The 16,308-nt window shown below is 44.9% G+C and overlaps 1 protein-coding gene across 20 annotated transcripts in view; it reads right to left on the bottom strand.

Moving 5' to 3' along the window:
• Positions 1-16,308, bottom strand: part of DNAI3 (dynein axonemal intermediate chain 3) — a 191,695-nt gene that overhangs the window by 103,493 nt on the left and 71,894 nt on the right. For 14 of the 20 annotated variants that reach the window (XR_015059424.1, XR_015059425.1, XR_015059421.1 and 11 more), the window contains 2 exons: positions 3,951-4,028; positions 3,791-3,823 (listed from right to left, as the gene is read on the bottom strand). The exons of 2 other annotated variants lie outside the window; for them this stretch is intronic. Coding sequence is in view for 4 of the 18 variants with exons in the window: in XM_085886108.1 (XP_085742234.1) it covers positions 3,791-3,823; positions 3,951-4,028 (111 nt within the window). In the remaining 14 variants the exon portion in view is untranslated. Of the gene's footprint in view, positions 1-3,790; positions 3,881-3,950; positions 4,029-16,308 lie in introns of all 20 variants that reach the window. 4 more of the 20 variants (XR_015059428.1, XR_015059430.1, XR_015059426.1 and 1 more) reach the window with 1 other exon arrangement.

Genomic DNA, 16,308 nt, shown 5'->3' with positions numbered 1-16,308 from the left:
GAGGTGGTGGTGAACAGCTGTTTTGAAAGCCTGGAGGGAAGATTGGGAAAGAATAGAGTGAGGGAGTTTATTCCAAATGCGGGAAAAAAGAGGAATGAAAGAGTGAAGGTGAGCAGTGATTCGTGATTTTGGTAGTTTTACCAGAAGGGGGTTGTTGGCGGACCTTGAGCACCCTGTGGAAATGTGGTGGGGACAAATCGCAGAGATAATCTAAGAATCGCAGAGATAAGCTGGATAATTTAAGAATAGATAAGGTTCTGGGGTCAGATAATATGCACCCAAGAGTATTAAGGGAGGTGACTGATCAAGTAAGCAAGATATTAATGGATATTTCCAAGAGCTCACTGGAGTCAGGACAGGTACTGGAGGATTGGAGAGTAGCAAATGTAACACCATTATTTAAGAAAGGATCCAGAGAAGAAATGGGAAACGATAGACCTGTTAGTTTGACTTCAGTTGTAGGAAAGGTGTTGGAGACATGAATTCAAGACCGGATGAGGAACCATTTAAACAAATACAAACAAATTAAAGGTAATCAGCATGGGTTTACCAAAGGTAGTTCCTGTCTTTCAAATCATTTAGAGTTCTATGAAGCAGTGTCTGATTGGGTGGATGAGGGAAAGGCAGTGGACATAGTATATCTCGACTTTAAGAAGACATTTGGTGAGGTACCACATCGGAGATTGTTAGCCAAAGTGAGTGCTTGTGGAGTGGCTGGTCAATTCGCCAATTGGATTGCAAACTGGCTTAGTGATAGGAAGCAAATAGTGGCTGTGAGTGGGAGGATGTCTTGCTGGGAGGATGTGAGTAGTGGGGAACCTCAGGGGTCAGGACTAAGACCATTACTATTCATTATTTACATTAACAATTTAGATAGTGGGGTGAGGAGTCGGCTTCCCAAATTTGCAGATGACACAAAGCTTGGAGGTAAAGTGGATAGCAGAAGGGGTGGTGATCAGATTCAGGAAAGTATTGATACTTGCATAGATTTGGAGATTGGCAGCTGCAATTTAACCTGAACAAATGTAAGGTGTTGGGAATGGGGAAGAATAATGAAAATAGAGATTACAGGATGCAAGGGGTAATTTTGAAGCATATCACACAGGAGAAGGATCTGAGGGTGGTAATAGATATGGGAGGTTAGCAGGCAGCACAGTGCCAGGCAGCTATAGGTAAAGCAAATCGGATTTTAGGTTGTATTCAGAGGGGCATAATTTATAAATCAAAAGAGGTGGTATGAACATTGTACAGAAATTTGGTGAGGCCACATCAAGAATATTGTGTGCAGTTTTCATCACCACAACTCAGGAAGGATATTGCTGTCATAGAGAGGGTTCAGTGCAGGGCTACTAGATTGATTCTGGGCCTAGCTAGATTCAGCGAAGAAGAGTGGCTGAAGGAGACAGGGCTTTATACACAAGAAAGGAGACGGTTACGAGGTGATATGATAGAGATGTATAATAAAATGAAAGGTAGAGATAAAATAAGTGTAGATTAATTATTCAGTAGAGTAGACAGTGATAAGACCAGGGGCCATAGCCTGAGAGTGAAGAAGAGGAGAGTTAAGATGGTAGCAAGGCAGGGGACTTTCAGTCTGAGAGTAGTTAATGCATGGAATGGTCTCCCTGGAAAGGTAGTGGCAGCAGAAACACTAGATAAGTATAAATTGGGATTAGATATGTACTGGAAGTTATGGAAATTATGGAAATAGAGGGCTATAGGGATGTTGGCAGGACTTTTCGGTAGTTTGAGCATTGATGGGTGATTGTGGATTATGTGCATGTGTGTGGAGCATTGTCTGTGGGGGTCTCATGAAGCGGTGGTGTATGGTTGATGTTGTGCGTTTCTCACCCAAGAACTGCCTTCACCCACTCCCTCCCCTCCCTCCCACGGAAAGAAAAAAATTACAAAACTATGACAAAAAAAATTACAGACAAAGAAACTACAAAAAGAAAATGACATTTTGCATTTTCTTTTTTATATAAATTGGTCTGGTATTTATGTGGTGCAGGCACGATGGGCTGATTGGCCTCCTCCTGCATCTAGATTCTTTGTAATTCCTTGTGAATGTGTCAAATAAGGTGGTGTAAAAGACGCTGCATCAACGGTGGTAAACATCAGGATTTTATTTTTCTACAGCTTTTAAAATCTTAATTTCATTTCAATTGAGTGATACGCTTGAACACTATAGAACACGAATCGTCTTTTTGGCACTTTCAAAACCCTTCCATTTAGCAGTACATGGAAAAAATATAACAGCATTTTGCACCATCATGACCAATCAAATTTGCCGCTTGTAGACCCTGCCCATGTCCTTGTTTCTCAAAACAGCACAGGGTGAGGTGTTCTATGAACTCTAGTTTTTAATGTCTTGCCACCCGTTTTTAATGTGTACACCCAAAGGCCATGAATTAGGCCCATAAAGCCAGCATAATGGTTGTCAACCTATGTTTCTTTGTCTGTGCTCTATCCTTTTTAAATGCTGAGCTGGAAATAATGAAAAACTAGAACGGCACTTTTCAACGTCGCGACGTCGACAGACATGCCTCTGCCCACGTTATTACATCATGATAATACTTCGACCAAATTTGACTTAAATCACTTCATCTCTTTTCAAATATCATATTTTGACCTGACATGACCTCTGACTTTTGACATCTTGACCCTATAATCTAATCAGTTGATGTAGACATCATTATACATACTTGTGCCAAGTTTGACTCAGATCACTTCAGTCATTTTTAAGTTATTGTGGTAACGAAAACCTATCATGGACTCTGACCTTTGACCTCTTGATGCTGCCATCCAAGCAGTTCATCTTTAAACCATACTGTATACTTTTGCCAAGTTTGGTCAAAATCCTATCAATGGTTCACAAGTTAGCATGGTAACATAATTTATAACTGAAGATGACTTCTGACCTTTTAGCTCTTGCCTCAAAAATATAATCAGTTCATCTCTGCATCATTATACATACTTGCACCAAGTTTGACATAGATCCCTTCAGCTTTTATTAAGTTATGGCGTTACCGAAAACGTATTATGGACGCACAGACGGACGGACAGACAACCTGAAAACATAATGCCTCCAGCAACTTTGTCGGTCGAGCATAAAAAGCCTTCTTCAAATAATATTGATAGTCATGCAGTTTATGCCATGGTTATGGTTTTACAAGTGAAGAATGAATCAATAAGAGCATTTCAGGTACATCCAGTTGTAAATAAAATATGTTTGATGGCTGGAGAGATGCTGCATCAGAGCAGTCTCCTTTTCAAACCCATAACCCTCCAATATTTCATCCGTCTTCCTCACCACATCATCCTCACTAACCTTGCAGGTTTGTAATTTGTCTTATGTGAAGCAGATTGAGTTCAGCATCAACTATTGTGAAATTCCAATGTCAGACACTTGCAATGTAACGACACATACAGTAATTGGATTTCTCCTGCCACTTTCCACAAACACAACTGTTGACGATGAAGAAAAATTCATCAAAAATAAATTTAATTGGATCCGTTCCCCTCTTAGACTTCCCGTTATCAGATTTTCTAGCTGTAACTCCTATCCTCAGCATGCACTGCTATCTCTTCAGGAAAGTAGAGTTAATTAGTTTCTCTCCGGAACAATCAGCCAGCCAATTACAGAAATGACGCCTTTGAATATCTTGAAAGAAATTTCAGTCAATGCAAATTTGTAAGAATTGTAAAATTCTCATCATTTAAGAACATTTTACCATGTCCTAAACAATATGTGCTTTCATCATTCTCGACATATCCCTGGGATTCTTACCTGACCATTCCTGCAACCACCAGCAATCAAGTTCTGATCGGAAGGACAAAATTCAAAACAATAAGTTCCAGCCACAGATTCTAACAGGACCTAGAAAAATGAAATAAAGAAAGAAAAATGGAGATCGATAAGAAGGATGTAGTGTATAAGCTATACATACGAGAAACACCTGCTCCCGACAGGTGTTTGATACCCCCTCCCTCTGGCAGGGGTCAGTATAACGATCGCCACACACTAGCTGAAGCAATACAACAACATTGTCAGTGATAGCTTAATAGTCGACGACAGTTTTTCATATTCATGCAATGTGCAGCAGTTGACGTGCCTCGTCAACTAGTTTTTCAGATGCATCGGCGACAATCGTAATATTGAAACATATTCAACTTTTACGACAAGTTATTCTTGACAATCGTGTCTCATGGAGTGGTGTGTAGCAGTCGCTGACAATCGCTGAAGTGGTGAAATGTATTGACCAATTAAACTTCAACTTTCAGTAGCTTCTGGCCATAGTGTAATATCATCCTCAGCATTAAAAAAAATTGTGGCTATTGTGAACTTTGAAGCTCAAATAAGTATTATGAAAGTTCAATAGAGCAGCCTGAACCTGCCCTTTGTTTCCTGTATTTAAAAAAAAACCTTCAGAAAAAAATATTATAGTGCTATTCCAGGTACATTGTGTAAAAAAAACTTTGGGGGAGGAAGACAGAGAAAAAGAGACAAAGAAAAGGAATGGAAGGGGGGGGGTAGAAGAGGAAGGAGTGCAATATCAGAATGAAGATTAAATTAAAATGGAAAAAGTGAGAATAAAAAGGACAGAAGAAGAAAAAGAAAGTAGAACCAGAAAGAGGAAAATAAGCAGGATTGAAAGGGAAAAGGTAGGATTTAAAACTGTTTGTAAAATCCTCAATAATAAAAACCTCAAAGTCAAAACATTAATCCCAACAGTTAGAAATCAGCCATTCAGATCCACCTTCTCCAATCAACTCTGTCTGCCACATCTTCCTCTTTCAATCCTACGCTCTTCAAAAATCTCTTTCCACGGCCTTCCACTACCTTAATATCTGTCGTTTGCTTGAGCTTTTCCCTCTAATTGGGTCATTCCATGCTTTCTCGATTGGTTCTTCATCCTTTTTCCTCATCATGTGTCCAAACCACCGCAACCTAGTCTCTGTAATCATTTCTGTGATACTGACAACTCCAGCTCTCTTGTGTATCGACCCATTCCTCAACCGCTCTCTTTGTGATACTCTGTGAATCACTTGTGCCTAACTGTGTCTGCGGACATCCTCCTGCAGTTGAGTTACATTTTATTAGGAGGTTGGTGGCAGGATTTGCACTGCGGCCACCATAAAACCCTTCATTCTGCAAAACCTACAAATAACACAAAGAAATCTGAAAACGCACTCTGTGGGAGTACCTCCTGTGCAGCTGCTCTCCGCAGGACAGCTCACCAGGTGAGGGGATTTGGGGCAAATCTTTCGGGACCCTCACTCTTTGATGACAGGAGAAAAATCACAGTAACCTTTCCGGGTCATTTTTGCGGTAGCTTGTGTCTGGGTGCGGTGGTCTCCTTGGGTTAACATGAGGCGGTCCTTTCGGGAGGGTGTCTCGAATGTCCGATCCCGAAGAGAGGATGATCACCTGTCTCCGAGATCATCTGAGCTCAAGCATTTGGACAGCGGTATTGCAGCAATCTTTGAGGTTCAGAGACTGCATTGCAGCAAGATCATGACGGATGGTTGCACCTACAATTGGTCTGGTCGCTCTGATGGTTACCATGCCCAAGGAGTTGCTGTAGCTGTGTCCAATAATCCAATGATAAGTGAGGTAACACCGGTCAACGAGCGTATTATGAGACGAAGGATTCATCACTCCTCAGGTGTCATTTCCCTGGTCTCTGTACATGCTCTGACTGAGGCGAGTGATCTCACCATGAAGGACGCATTCTCTGCCATGCTTGAGCCTGTGGTTGATCAGTGCCACAGGCGAGATACTCTTCTAGTCTTGGGGGATTTCAATGCATCAATTGGAACTGGTAGGAATGGTTATGAGATATGTGTTGGTCCCCATGGGTCTGGAACTGTGAACCAGAATGGCACTACATTTCTTTTTGCAAGAAGTCTTTGCAAGAAGTCATGGATTAGGGTGGCTGGGTTTCAGGTTTCAGTGCCCACAGGGTCATCACTGGACTTGGTATTCCAATGCTGGTGGTGTGGCAGAGGATATTGACCATGTGCTTGTTGATGGTCGCTGGAGGATGACCCAGAACTCCAGGGTCCACCAGAGTGCTCAGAACCTCAACACTGACCACAGGATTGTTTGAGCAACTCTGAAGTTTCAGCTTAAATCCGAGAGAATGGTACCATTCCAGCCCAGGCTGGATGTTGGCAAGCTCAAGGATGAGAGGGTAGCTGAGGAGTTTGCGGACAGGTTGGGTGGGGATTTGGGGGGCATTGGTGCTTTCGAGAATCCTGAAGAGTTGTGGAGTGCCTTCAAGACCACCGTCCTTGATGTTGCCGGTGGAAGTCTTGGAACTCACCGTCGGGCGAAGAAGAATGTGGTCTCTCAAGGGGCACTGGATATCATTGACCAGAGTCACAAGACCAGGCTAAATGGCAAAGCTCAGCTGTTCAGGGAGCTGAGGCATAGAACTGTACGTGTGCTAAGGGTGGGCAAGGAGGCCGATGTGCGAGGAATCTGTGAGGGGGTAGAGCATCACCTGTGGTCAAGTGATTCTCATCCTGCTTACAGGGGAATTTGTGCTTTGTGTTCATCCAAGCCCATCCCTTGGTGTAGTGCAGTCAGAGCGGTGGGTGGTGGGCTCTTGACAGAGGAGTCTGAAATGAAAGCCCGCTGGGCCGGTTACTTTGAGCGACTGTACCAGGTTGATCGACCAGCTGTCGAGTTGGATGTCAGGGGTGTTACTATCCCGATTGCTGACCCTCCAATCAACTGGGATTCACCTTTGTTTGTGGAAACACAGGCTGCGGTGAACTGGTTGAAATGGGGGTAAAGCTCCTGGGATCCGTGGCATCAATGCTGAACTTCTCAAGGCTGGTGGAAATGCTGTACTCGTGTCATTGCATGCGGTTCTGTGCTCTGCTGGAAACACAGGCATTATCCCAACTGACTGGACGAGGGGCCTTGTTGTCCCTCTCTGAAAAGGGAAGGGTGATTGCTAAAACTGCAACAGCCACCGAGGGGTGGCGCTGCTCTCAGTGCCAAGCAAGGTCTTTATCCGAATAATTGTGGATCGGGTTCACCATCATCTGCTTGAGCACCAGCGTCCAGAGCAGTCAGGCTTTACACCAAAGAGATCAACGATTGACCATATCCTTGCTCTTCATGTCATCACCAAACATGGACGAGAGTTTCAGTAGGGGGTGCTTGCAGCCTGTGTTGATCTCTTTAAAGTATTCGATTCAGTGAATTTGGATGCCCTCTGGTGGATTCATGATCTTCGTGGGGTGCCAGAAAAACTGATCAATCCGACGCCTGAGCTATACTCTGGTACAGAGAGTGCTGTGAGATGTGGTTATACCACCTCTAACTTATTTACAGTTGTTACTGGAGTTTGCCAGGGCTGTGTACTGGCCGCCACACTTTTCAGCGCTTGTATGGACTGGATTATCGGGAGGATGTCGGAGAGATCAAGCTGCTGTGCATAGTTTTGGAATATCAAGATCTCTGACCTTGATTTCGCAGATGCCTTGCAGAGACTCTGGATCTCCTTTTGTAGCCCCTCAAGGTACTGAATGAGAAGTTGGAGCCACTGGGATTATGGGTTTCCTGGGTCAAAACTAATATCCAGGCTTTCAATGACATGTTGGATGCTGCTATCTTGTCTGTGCCTGTTTGTGGTGAGGACGTTGAGGTCATGGAGAGATTCACTTTCCTTGGGAGTGATATTCATGTCTCTGCTGGCTGTGACGCAGAGGTCAATAGACATCTGCGTCAGGCCTGGGGAGTCATGGATTCACTGGATCATGGGGTGTTGTGCTGCCGTTACCTGTGCAGGACGACGAAAGTCCAAGTCTTCAGGTCCTGGTGCTTTCAGTTTTGCTCTATGGATGTAAGATGGAGAGTGAATTCCTTTGGTACCAGGTCTCTTCACAGAATCCATGGCTATCGCTGGTCGGACTTTGTGTCCAACGAGCGTTTGCTGAGAGAGACTCAAATGAGATTTGTAACCTGCAAAGTCCGAGAGCATCAGCTGCGGCTCTGTGGACACGTGGCTCGTTTTCCTGATGCTGATCCTGTTTACCAGATTCTCTCAGCGAGGGAGCCTTGTGAGAGGAGGAGGCCAATGGGCCGACCACGTGCCTCGTGGTTGCAGCAGGTCAGGTCAGGTCAGGTATGGGAGCACGCGGCAGAGTAACGCGTCAGTGCACCCACTTTCTGCCGGTATTCTCGGGGCCTCCGTCTGGCAATCCCCCAGGCAGATGCCTGGCCCATCCCCATCTCCTTGAGATGCCGATCAACCTGCTGCAACCACGAGGAATGTGGTCAGCCCATTGGTCTCCTCCACTCACGAGGCTCCCTCGCTGAGAGAATCTGGTGAGCAGGATCAGCGTCAGGAAAATGAGCCACATGTCCATACAGCTGCAGCTGATGCTCATGGACTAAGCAGGTAACGAATCTCATTTGAGTCTCTCTCAGGAACTGCTTGTTGGACACAAAGTCCAACCAGCGATAGCCAAGGACTCTTGGAAGAGACCTGATTCCAAAGGAATCAAGTCTCCATCTCAGATCCCTGGCCAGAGTCCAAGTCTCACATGCATAGAGCAAGACTGGAAGCACCAAGGACCTGAAGACTCGGACTTTCATCCTCCCGCACTGGTATTGGCAGCACCAGACCCCATGATCCAGTGAATCCATGACTCCCCAGGCCCGACCCAGACGTCTGTTGACCTCTGGCTCTCAGACAGCAGAGACATGAATATCACTTCCAAGGTAAGTGAATCTCTCCGTGACCTCAGCCTACTCGCCAGAAACAGGTACAGTACATTCAAGGTAGCAGCATCCAATATGTCATTGAAAGCCTGGAACTTAGTTTTGATGCAGGAAACCCGTAATCCCAGCGGCTCCTCATTCAGCACCTCGAGGACCCCCAAATAGATATCCAGTCTCCACAAGGATGACAGCATCATCTGTGAAATCAAGGTCAGATATCCTGACATTCCCAAATGATGCACCGCAGCTTAATCTCTCCGACATCCTCCCCAGAATCCAGTCCATATGAGCACTGAAAGGGGTGGGGGCCAGGACACACCCCTGACGAACTCCAGTAACAACTGAAAATAAGTCAGAGATGGTCTCACCACATCCCACAGCTCTTTCAGTACCAGAGTATAGTTCACACGTCAGATTGATCAGGTTTGGTGGCACCCCACGAAGACCAAGAATCTTCCAAACACTTTCGAGATCAACATAGGCTGCAAGAAGCGCCTGCCGAAAATCTTGTCTGCGTTCGATGAGGACCCGGAAAGCAAGGATACGGTCAATCGTTGACCTATTTGGTGCAAAGCCAGACTGCTCTGGACGCTGGTGCTCAAGCAGATGGTGGCGAACCCTATCAAGAATTTTCCGAGCAAAGATCTTGCCCGGCACTGACCCTCGGTAGTTGCTGCAGTCTTGGCGATCAACCTTCCCTTTCCAGAGAGGGACAACAAGGCCCCTCTTCCAGTCAGTTGGGATGATGCCTGTATTCCAGGCAGAGCACAGAACTGCATGCAATGACACGAATGCAGCATTTCCACCAGCCTTGAGAAATTCAATGTGGATTTTACAGATCCCAGGAGCTTTACCCCCATTTCAACCAGATCACCGCAGCCTGTGTTTCCACAAACGAAGGTGGATCACAGTTGATTGGAGGGTCAGCAATAGAGATACTAACCCCCCTGATATCCAACTCGACAGCTGGTGGATCAGCCTTGCACAGCCGCTCAAAGTAACCGGCCCAGCAGGCCTTCACTTCAGACTCCTCTGTCAAGAGCTCACCACACTCTACTCTAACTGCAGTACACTGAGGGACAGGATTGGAGGAACGCAATGCGTGAACAACCCTGTAAGCAGGACAAGAATCACTTTACCACAGATGATGCTCTACCCTTTCACAGATTCCTCGAACATTGGCCTCCTTGTCCACCCTTAGTGCAAGTACAGTTTTATGCCTTAGCTCCCTGAACAGCTCAGCTCTGCCATTCAGCCTAGCCCTGTGACTCTGGTCAATGGTATCCAGTGTCCCTTGAGAGACAAAATTCTTCTTCGCCATACGGTGAGTTCCAAGACATTCACCTGCAACATCAAGGACGGTGGTCTTGAAGGCACTCACCGGCAACATCAAGGACGGTGGTCTTGAAGGCACGCCACAACTTTTCAGGATCCCCCCCAAAGCACCCATACCCCCCTAAATCTCCACTCAGCCTGTTAGGAAACTCCTCAGCTCCCCTCTCGTCCTTGAACTTGCCAACATCAAGCCTCGGCTGGGATGGTACCATTCTCCTGGATTTAAGCTGAAACTTCAGAGCTGCTACATCAAGCCTGTGGTCAGTATTGAGGAACTGAGCACTCGAGTAGACCCTGCAGTTCTTGATCGTCCACTTGCAACCTTCAACGAGCACATGGTCAATTGCTTTGCCACTCCACCAGCGTTGGAATACTAAGTCCAGCGATGAGCCTGTGGGCACTGAAACCATTAACCAGTCACCCTCAGTCCATGACTTCTTGCAAAGTCAAGGAACTTAGTGCTATTCTGGTTCACAGTTCCAGACCCATGGGAACCAACACATGTTTCATACACATCCCTATCAGTTCCAATCGAAGCACTGAAATCCACTAAGAGGTGAAGAGTATCTTGCCTGGGGCACTGATCAACCACAGACTTGAGCGTGGCATAGAATGTGTCCTTCACGGTGAGATCACTCACTTCAGTCAGAGCATATACAGAGACCAGAAAAATGACACCCAAGGAGTGACGAAGCCTTCATCTCATAAAATGCTCCTTGACTGCTGTTACCTCAGTTATCATTGGAGTCAGCTTGTTGGACACATCTACAGCAATTCTTTGGGCATGATAACCATCAGAGCGACCAGTCCAATCGTCAGTGTAACCACCTGCCATGATCTCACCGCAATCCGGTCTCCAAACCTCAGAGAGTGCAGCAATACCGATGTCCAAATGCTTCAACTCTGATGACAGAGACAGGTGATCATCCTCTCTTAGGGATAGGATATTCCGGACACCCACCGGAATGGACTGCCTCAGGGTAACCCAAGGAGACGGCCGTCTGGTGGACGACACCTCAGCACCACCACAAACTGACCCGGGAAGGTTACCCCATGGTTTTCCTCCTATTATCAAAGATTGGGGGTCCTGAAGGCTTTGCCCCAATGCCGTCATCTCGTGAGCTGCCTTGCGAAAGGCAGCTGCACAGGAGGTACTCCCACGGACTGGGTTTTCAGATTTTTTTTTGTGTTTTTCGTATGTTTTGCGGAATGAAGGGTTTTACAGTGGCCAGAGTACAAATCCTTCCACCACCCTCCTAATAAAAAGTAACCCAACTGCAGGAGGATGTCCGCAGTCACAGTTTGGCAATAGATATGGATGACCATTGGCTCACAAGGAGCTCCTCCACCCTTTACAGGTTTTCTTTTTAATCCTGCTGGACGTCCATATCGTACACCCTTCTCACCAAGAAACTTGGTGGGGGAGACGGTTTCGTCACCGACAACCCGACCACGAATCAGGTTAACACAGGTTTACATGGTACCTGCAGCAAGTCACAGATCTAATCTGACCTGACAAAAAGGTTGGTCAGCATCTCAAGGAGATGGGGATGGGCCAGGCATCTTCCTGGGGGATGGCCAGACAGAGGCCCCTGGAGTTTTGGAGGAAAGTAGATGCAGTGACGTGCTGCTCCTGACATGCTCCCATACCTGACCTGACCTGGGAATCCACTGAAGCATTCTCATCTCTATCTTCTCCAGCAACTCCTCTTCCTTTTTTCTCAAAGCCCATGTTTCTGCACCATACATTAAAACCAGTCAAATCACTGTCATGTAGATTTTAACCCTCAATTTTCTCGGTATTTTTCTGTCACAGACGACTCCAATAACCTCCTTCCATTTTGCCAATGTTGCCTTCACTTTATCCTGGATTTCTGCTTCACAACCTCTCCCTTTCTTCAGTGTTGAAACAAGGTAATTTAATTTTTTCTATCTGAGTTAGCTCTCCACGCCTTACATCTACAACCTTGACCCTCTCCACACCAGTCTTACCATACATCATTACCTCTTCAAATTAACCTTTAATCCCTGCTCCTCTTAGCTCTTTTGCCATTCCAGTAATGATGAAGTTGTCTACAAACTGGAGCTCCCACAGTTCTCTATCTCTGATGTTGTCACTCAGCACATCAATCACTGTTACAAAAAGGAAGGAACTTTGTGCAGAACCCTGGTGTAGACCAACCTCCACTCCAAAATATTTTGGGTCCGCATTCATTGTCATGACCATAGCGTTGGCTCCCACACACATTTCCATCATGATCATTCCAATCTTCTCTGGTACACCCTTCTTCCTCAAACTCCAATACACCACTTCTCTTGGAAACATATCTTACACCTTCTCCAGATATATGAAGGCCCAATGCAGCTCTTATTTCCATCCAGCATATTTTCCTTCACTTGTCTCATGATGAAAATCGAATCCACTGTCCCCCTTTCTTGTGTGTATCCAAAATGCATCTCATCTACCTTCACAATCTCCTTGAGCCCTCGGTCTACAATCCTCTCTGGTATCTTTATAGCATGCTCCATCAATTTGATCCCTCTGTAATTTCGACACTAAGATGTCCCCTTTCTGTTTGAAAATTGATATTGTTATGCTCTTCCTCCAATCATCTCGGTATCTTTTCCCCACTCCACACTTTCGTAATAAAATCTGCCATCCACTTAACTCCCTCAGTTCCTTGCGCCTTCACCAACTTGACCGCAACTACAGATGGTCCACAGGCTTTCCCTCTTTTCATTTTGTCAAGTGTTTTTCTCACCTCCTCCTCTTGAACCACCTTCACGGGTCCCTCAGTTTTCCGTGCCTCTGTCAGGGCCTCTCTCTCTCTTTCTCTCTCTCTCTCTCTCTCTCTCTCTCTCTCTCTCTCTCTCTCTCTCTCTCTCTCTCTCTCTCTCTCTCTCTCTCTCTCTCTCTCTCTCTCTCTCTCTCTCTCTCTCTCTCTCTCTCTCTCTCTCTCATTTTCCACATTCAGTAATCTTTCAAAGTACAGGAGGGCCTTGTCATTGGCAGGGGTTACGCTCTTGAAAATCCCCGTGAACCGCAAACCCGTGATGGGCAAACTTAAGGGGTAATGGAGAAAATAGAGTTCGGGACTCCACCTTTAAAATTTTCCACAATTTTTGCCAAGCTGTACCCTTAATTGACATGTTTATGCAGGGAAATCTAACACAGGTGAAAGCCATTCAGCACAGCATGCCTGCACGAACACCACACTAATTTATCTACACAAGATCCAAGGAAGAAAATGCAAAAAAAAGTTTTTAATTAATGAAGTAATTGTTTGGTTTTTTTTGTGTTTGCTTGTTTTTGTTGTTGTTGGTTTTGTAGTTTTTTATTATTTTTTTCTTCCCCTCAGGGAAGAGGACATGGGCTTGGTTAAAAACACCCAACATAAACCACACAACCCCCCTTGACAAGACCCCCACCAACAACACTCCGTACACATGCACACGATCACCCATCAATGCTCAAACTACCTAAAAGTCTTATCAACATCCCTATACCCCTCTATCTCCATAACTTCCAGGTACCTATCTAATTCTAATTTAAACTTATCTACTTTTTCTGCTGCCACTACTTTTCGAGGGAAGCCATTCCATGCGTTTACTCTCCGAGTGAAAGTCCCCTGCCTTGCTACCGTCTTAACTCTCCTCTTCTTTACTCTCAGGCTGTGGCCCCTGGTCCTGTCACTGTCTACTCTGTTAAATAATTCATCTGCACTAGTTTTATCAATACCTTTCATTATCTTAAACATCTCAATCATATATCCTTGTAGCCACCTCGTTTCTAGTGAATAAAATCCTGAAATAAAACGATTGTGCATTGTTGTTGTGCTATTCATGAACAAAAGAGTTATTAAGAATATAAAATAAATAATTATTTCCTTGAGTGATTTAAGATCATGAAACTTACCTTTAAAAATAATGATGATAAACTTGGTTCAATAATGCGATGGTGATGATGATGATGATGATGATGGCAACGATAAAAATGAGTTGATGGAAATGATGATGTTGGAGGGTTTGAGAGGTTTATTATGTTGACGACCAATGTTAATTAGGTGAATAAATATGGAAAATAGATTGCCAATCTGTGATTATTTGAGCGCATTGACTGCAATCCGCAAACCTTTCCTGAATAAATTAATTGTGATAGAGCGAATCCGTGAAGGGGAAACGCACGAACAGCAAGGCCCTCCTGTATCTTTCCCACCTTTTTTGTCTACATAGTCTAAGTTCATGGAAGAGCGAGTACACTGAATGGATCAGGACGTAACAGACAAAAACAGGATGCGAAACATGCAAAACAGGTCGCAAATAAACAGTTTAGAGAGGGGGAAACATCAACAGCAGAGTTGAAGGCCAATATAGAGGGATACTTGCACAAACAATGGGTGCGGGGAGGAATGAGAGGCAGGAGAGGATTATGGAGTGGACAAGATGGACACAGAAGGAAACTCTCAGGAGGAAAAACTGGAAATGTGGAAGGAGGAGGGATTTGGGTGGGGTTAACAATGGTAGAAAAGATCACGGTTTTGGATTGAGGATGATCTGAGATGCTGGTGAACAGATGTCTTGAAAACCTGGAGGGAAGAATGAGATTGAAGAAGATGTGGAAGTTAGTTCCACAGGCTGGAAAAAAAAGAAGAACAAATGAGTGGAGGTAAGCAGAGATCCTGGATTTAGGTCGTTTCACCAGAATGGGGTTGATGGTGGACTGTGTGAGCCCTGCAGAACCTGGGTGGGAGACAAAGCATGGAAAGAGTAGAGGGTGCACGACCAGAAAAGAGGTAGTAGAAGAGAGAGAGATAACCGACCTGGCTGCGATGGCGATGTGATGGGCCCATAAACTCAGCTTCAATGTGGGAGATTCCAATAATCTTGAAAGTCTTGGTTTCCAAGGCATCATGCTGAGCAAGGTGTGAGGCAGGGGAGCCAGCCCAGAGCAGAGAGCAATACTTCATCAAGCTGCAGATGAAGGCCTTGTAGGAGGATAAGATTGCAGGTGTGCCAAGGAAGGCCTTTGTATGACGGAGGATGCCCAGTCAGAGGCTGGCTTTGGAGGTCAAGTTTGAACTGTGGCTTCCCCAAGAAATATCATGGCTGAGAGTGAGACCCAGGAGTTTGAATGACTGAACTTCCTCAAGAGGATTGTGAAGAAAGTCGATAGGAGGGGTTGCAGGATGGTCCATTTGGAGAGAGATAGTGAGAGTGCAACATTTGTCAGAATTGAAGGCTATATTCCAAGTGTTTGCCCAGCTTGTTATTTTTCAAGGTCTGAAGAGAGGGAAAATGCTGCAGCCTGCCTGTCAGAAGGATGAGGGATGTCACAGCAGAAGGTGGAGTCATCAGCAAATAGATAAGGAGGATTTTCCAGAGAGTGAGAGAGATCATTGAGGAATATCAGGAATAGAACTGGGCCCAAACTACTGCATTGGGGCACTCTAACTTTGACAGGGAGAGGAGATGAAAGGATTCCGTTGAGTGCCACATTTTGCCTACTAGAGTGAAGGAAGTCAGTAAGCCATTTGTGGCATTGGCCTTGGATGCCATAGGCAGAGAGTTTGGAGAGTAAGGCAGGATACAAGACTGCATCAAAACAACAAGATATGTCCAGAAAGACAGCTCTGATCTCATGTCTGATATTGAGGGCCTCCATCCATTGGTGGATGAGTTGAAGCAGTACATCCAAGATGGAGTGACCTGGTCTGAAAACAAATTGGTGATCTGAGATGAGGTTGTTGAAGAAAAGAAAGGATTTCATATCAACTGTGATGACAGATTCCATGACCTTGCTGATCTGACAACAAAAACCTTAAAGAGCCTCTTGCACACAAAGGGTACCACCAGTGAAATAAAAGTGATAAATCATATTTACATCCCAAAAGGGCAATCATATATCTTTGTTTTGCTTTCATCAGACATAGCTGACCAACCATTAAACAGTACCCAAAATTAGAGCAAAAAACCAGCCCAAGTCAGTAACATCACTCACAATAATTCTGTTCACTCAGTAAATTGTGTCAATGCAAACAAAGTTAGTGTGGGTTTATGAACCTCTTTTGTGGCCACAGTGGGGCAGCACTTAAAAAAGCAAAAATAAAAGCCAATAACTTGTTAATCAATCATTTCAGAATGTGTATATTTTATGGGTTTCCATTAATAAGACATTTTAAAATAACAAATCGTACTGAACTTTAAGACATGAGAAAAACAATTAATTCATG

Source organism: Eptatretus burgeri, chromosome 6, assembly GCF_056783735.1.
Source record: "Eptatretus burgeri isolate ZD-2024b chromosome 6, Ebu_testis_v1, whole genome shotgun sequence".
Classification (NCBI taxonomy): Eukaryota; Metazoa; Chordata; class Myxini; order Myxiniformes; family Myxinidae; genus Eptatretus; species Eptatretus burgeri.
Note: the sequence above shows the minus strand (reverse complement) of the source record. Positions and strands in the feature narration are given on the sequence as shown.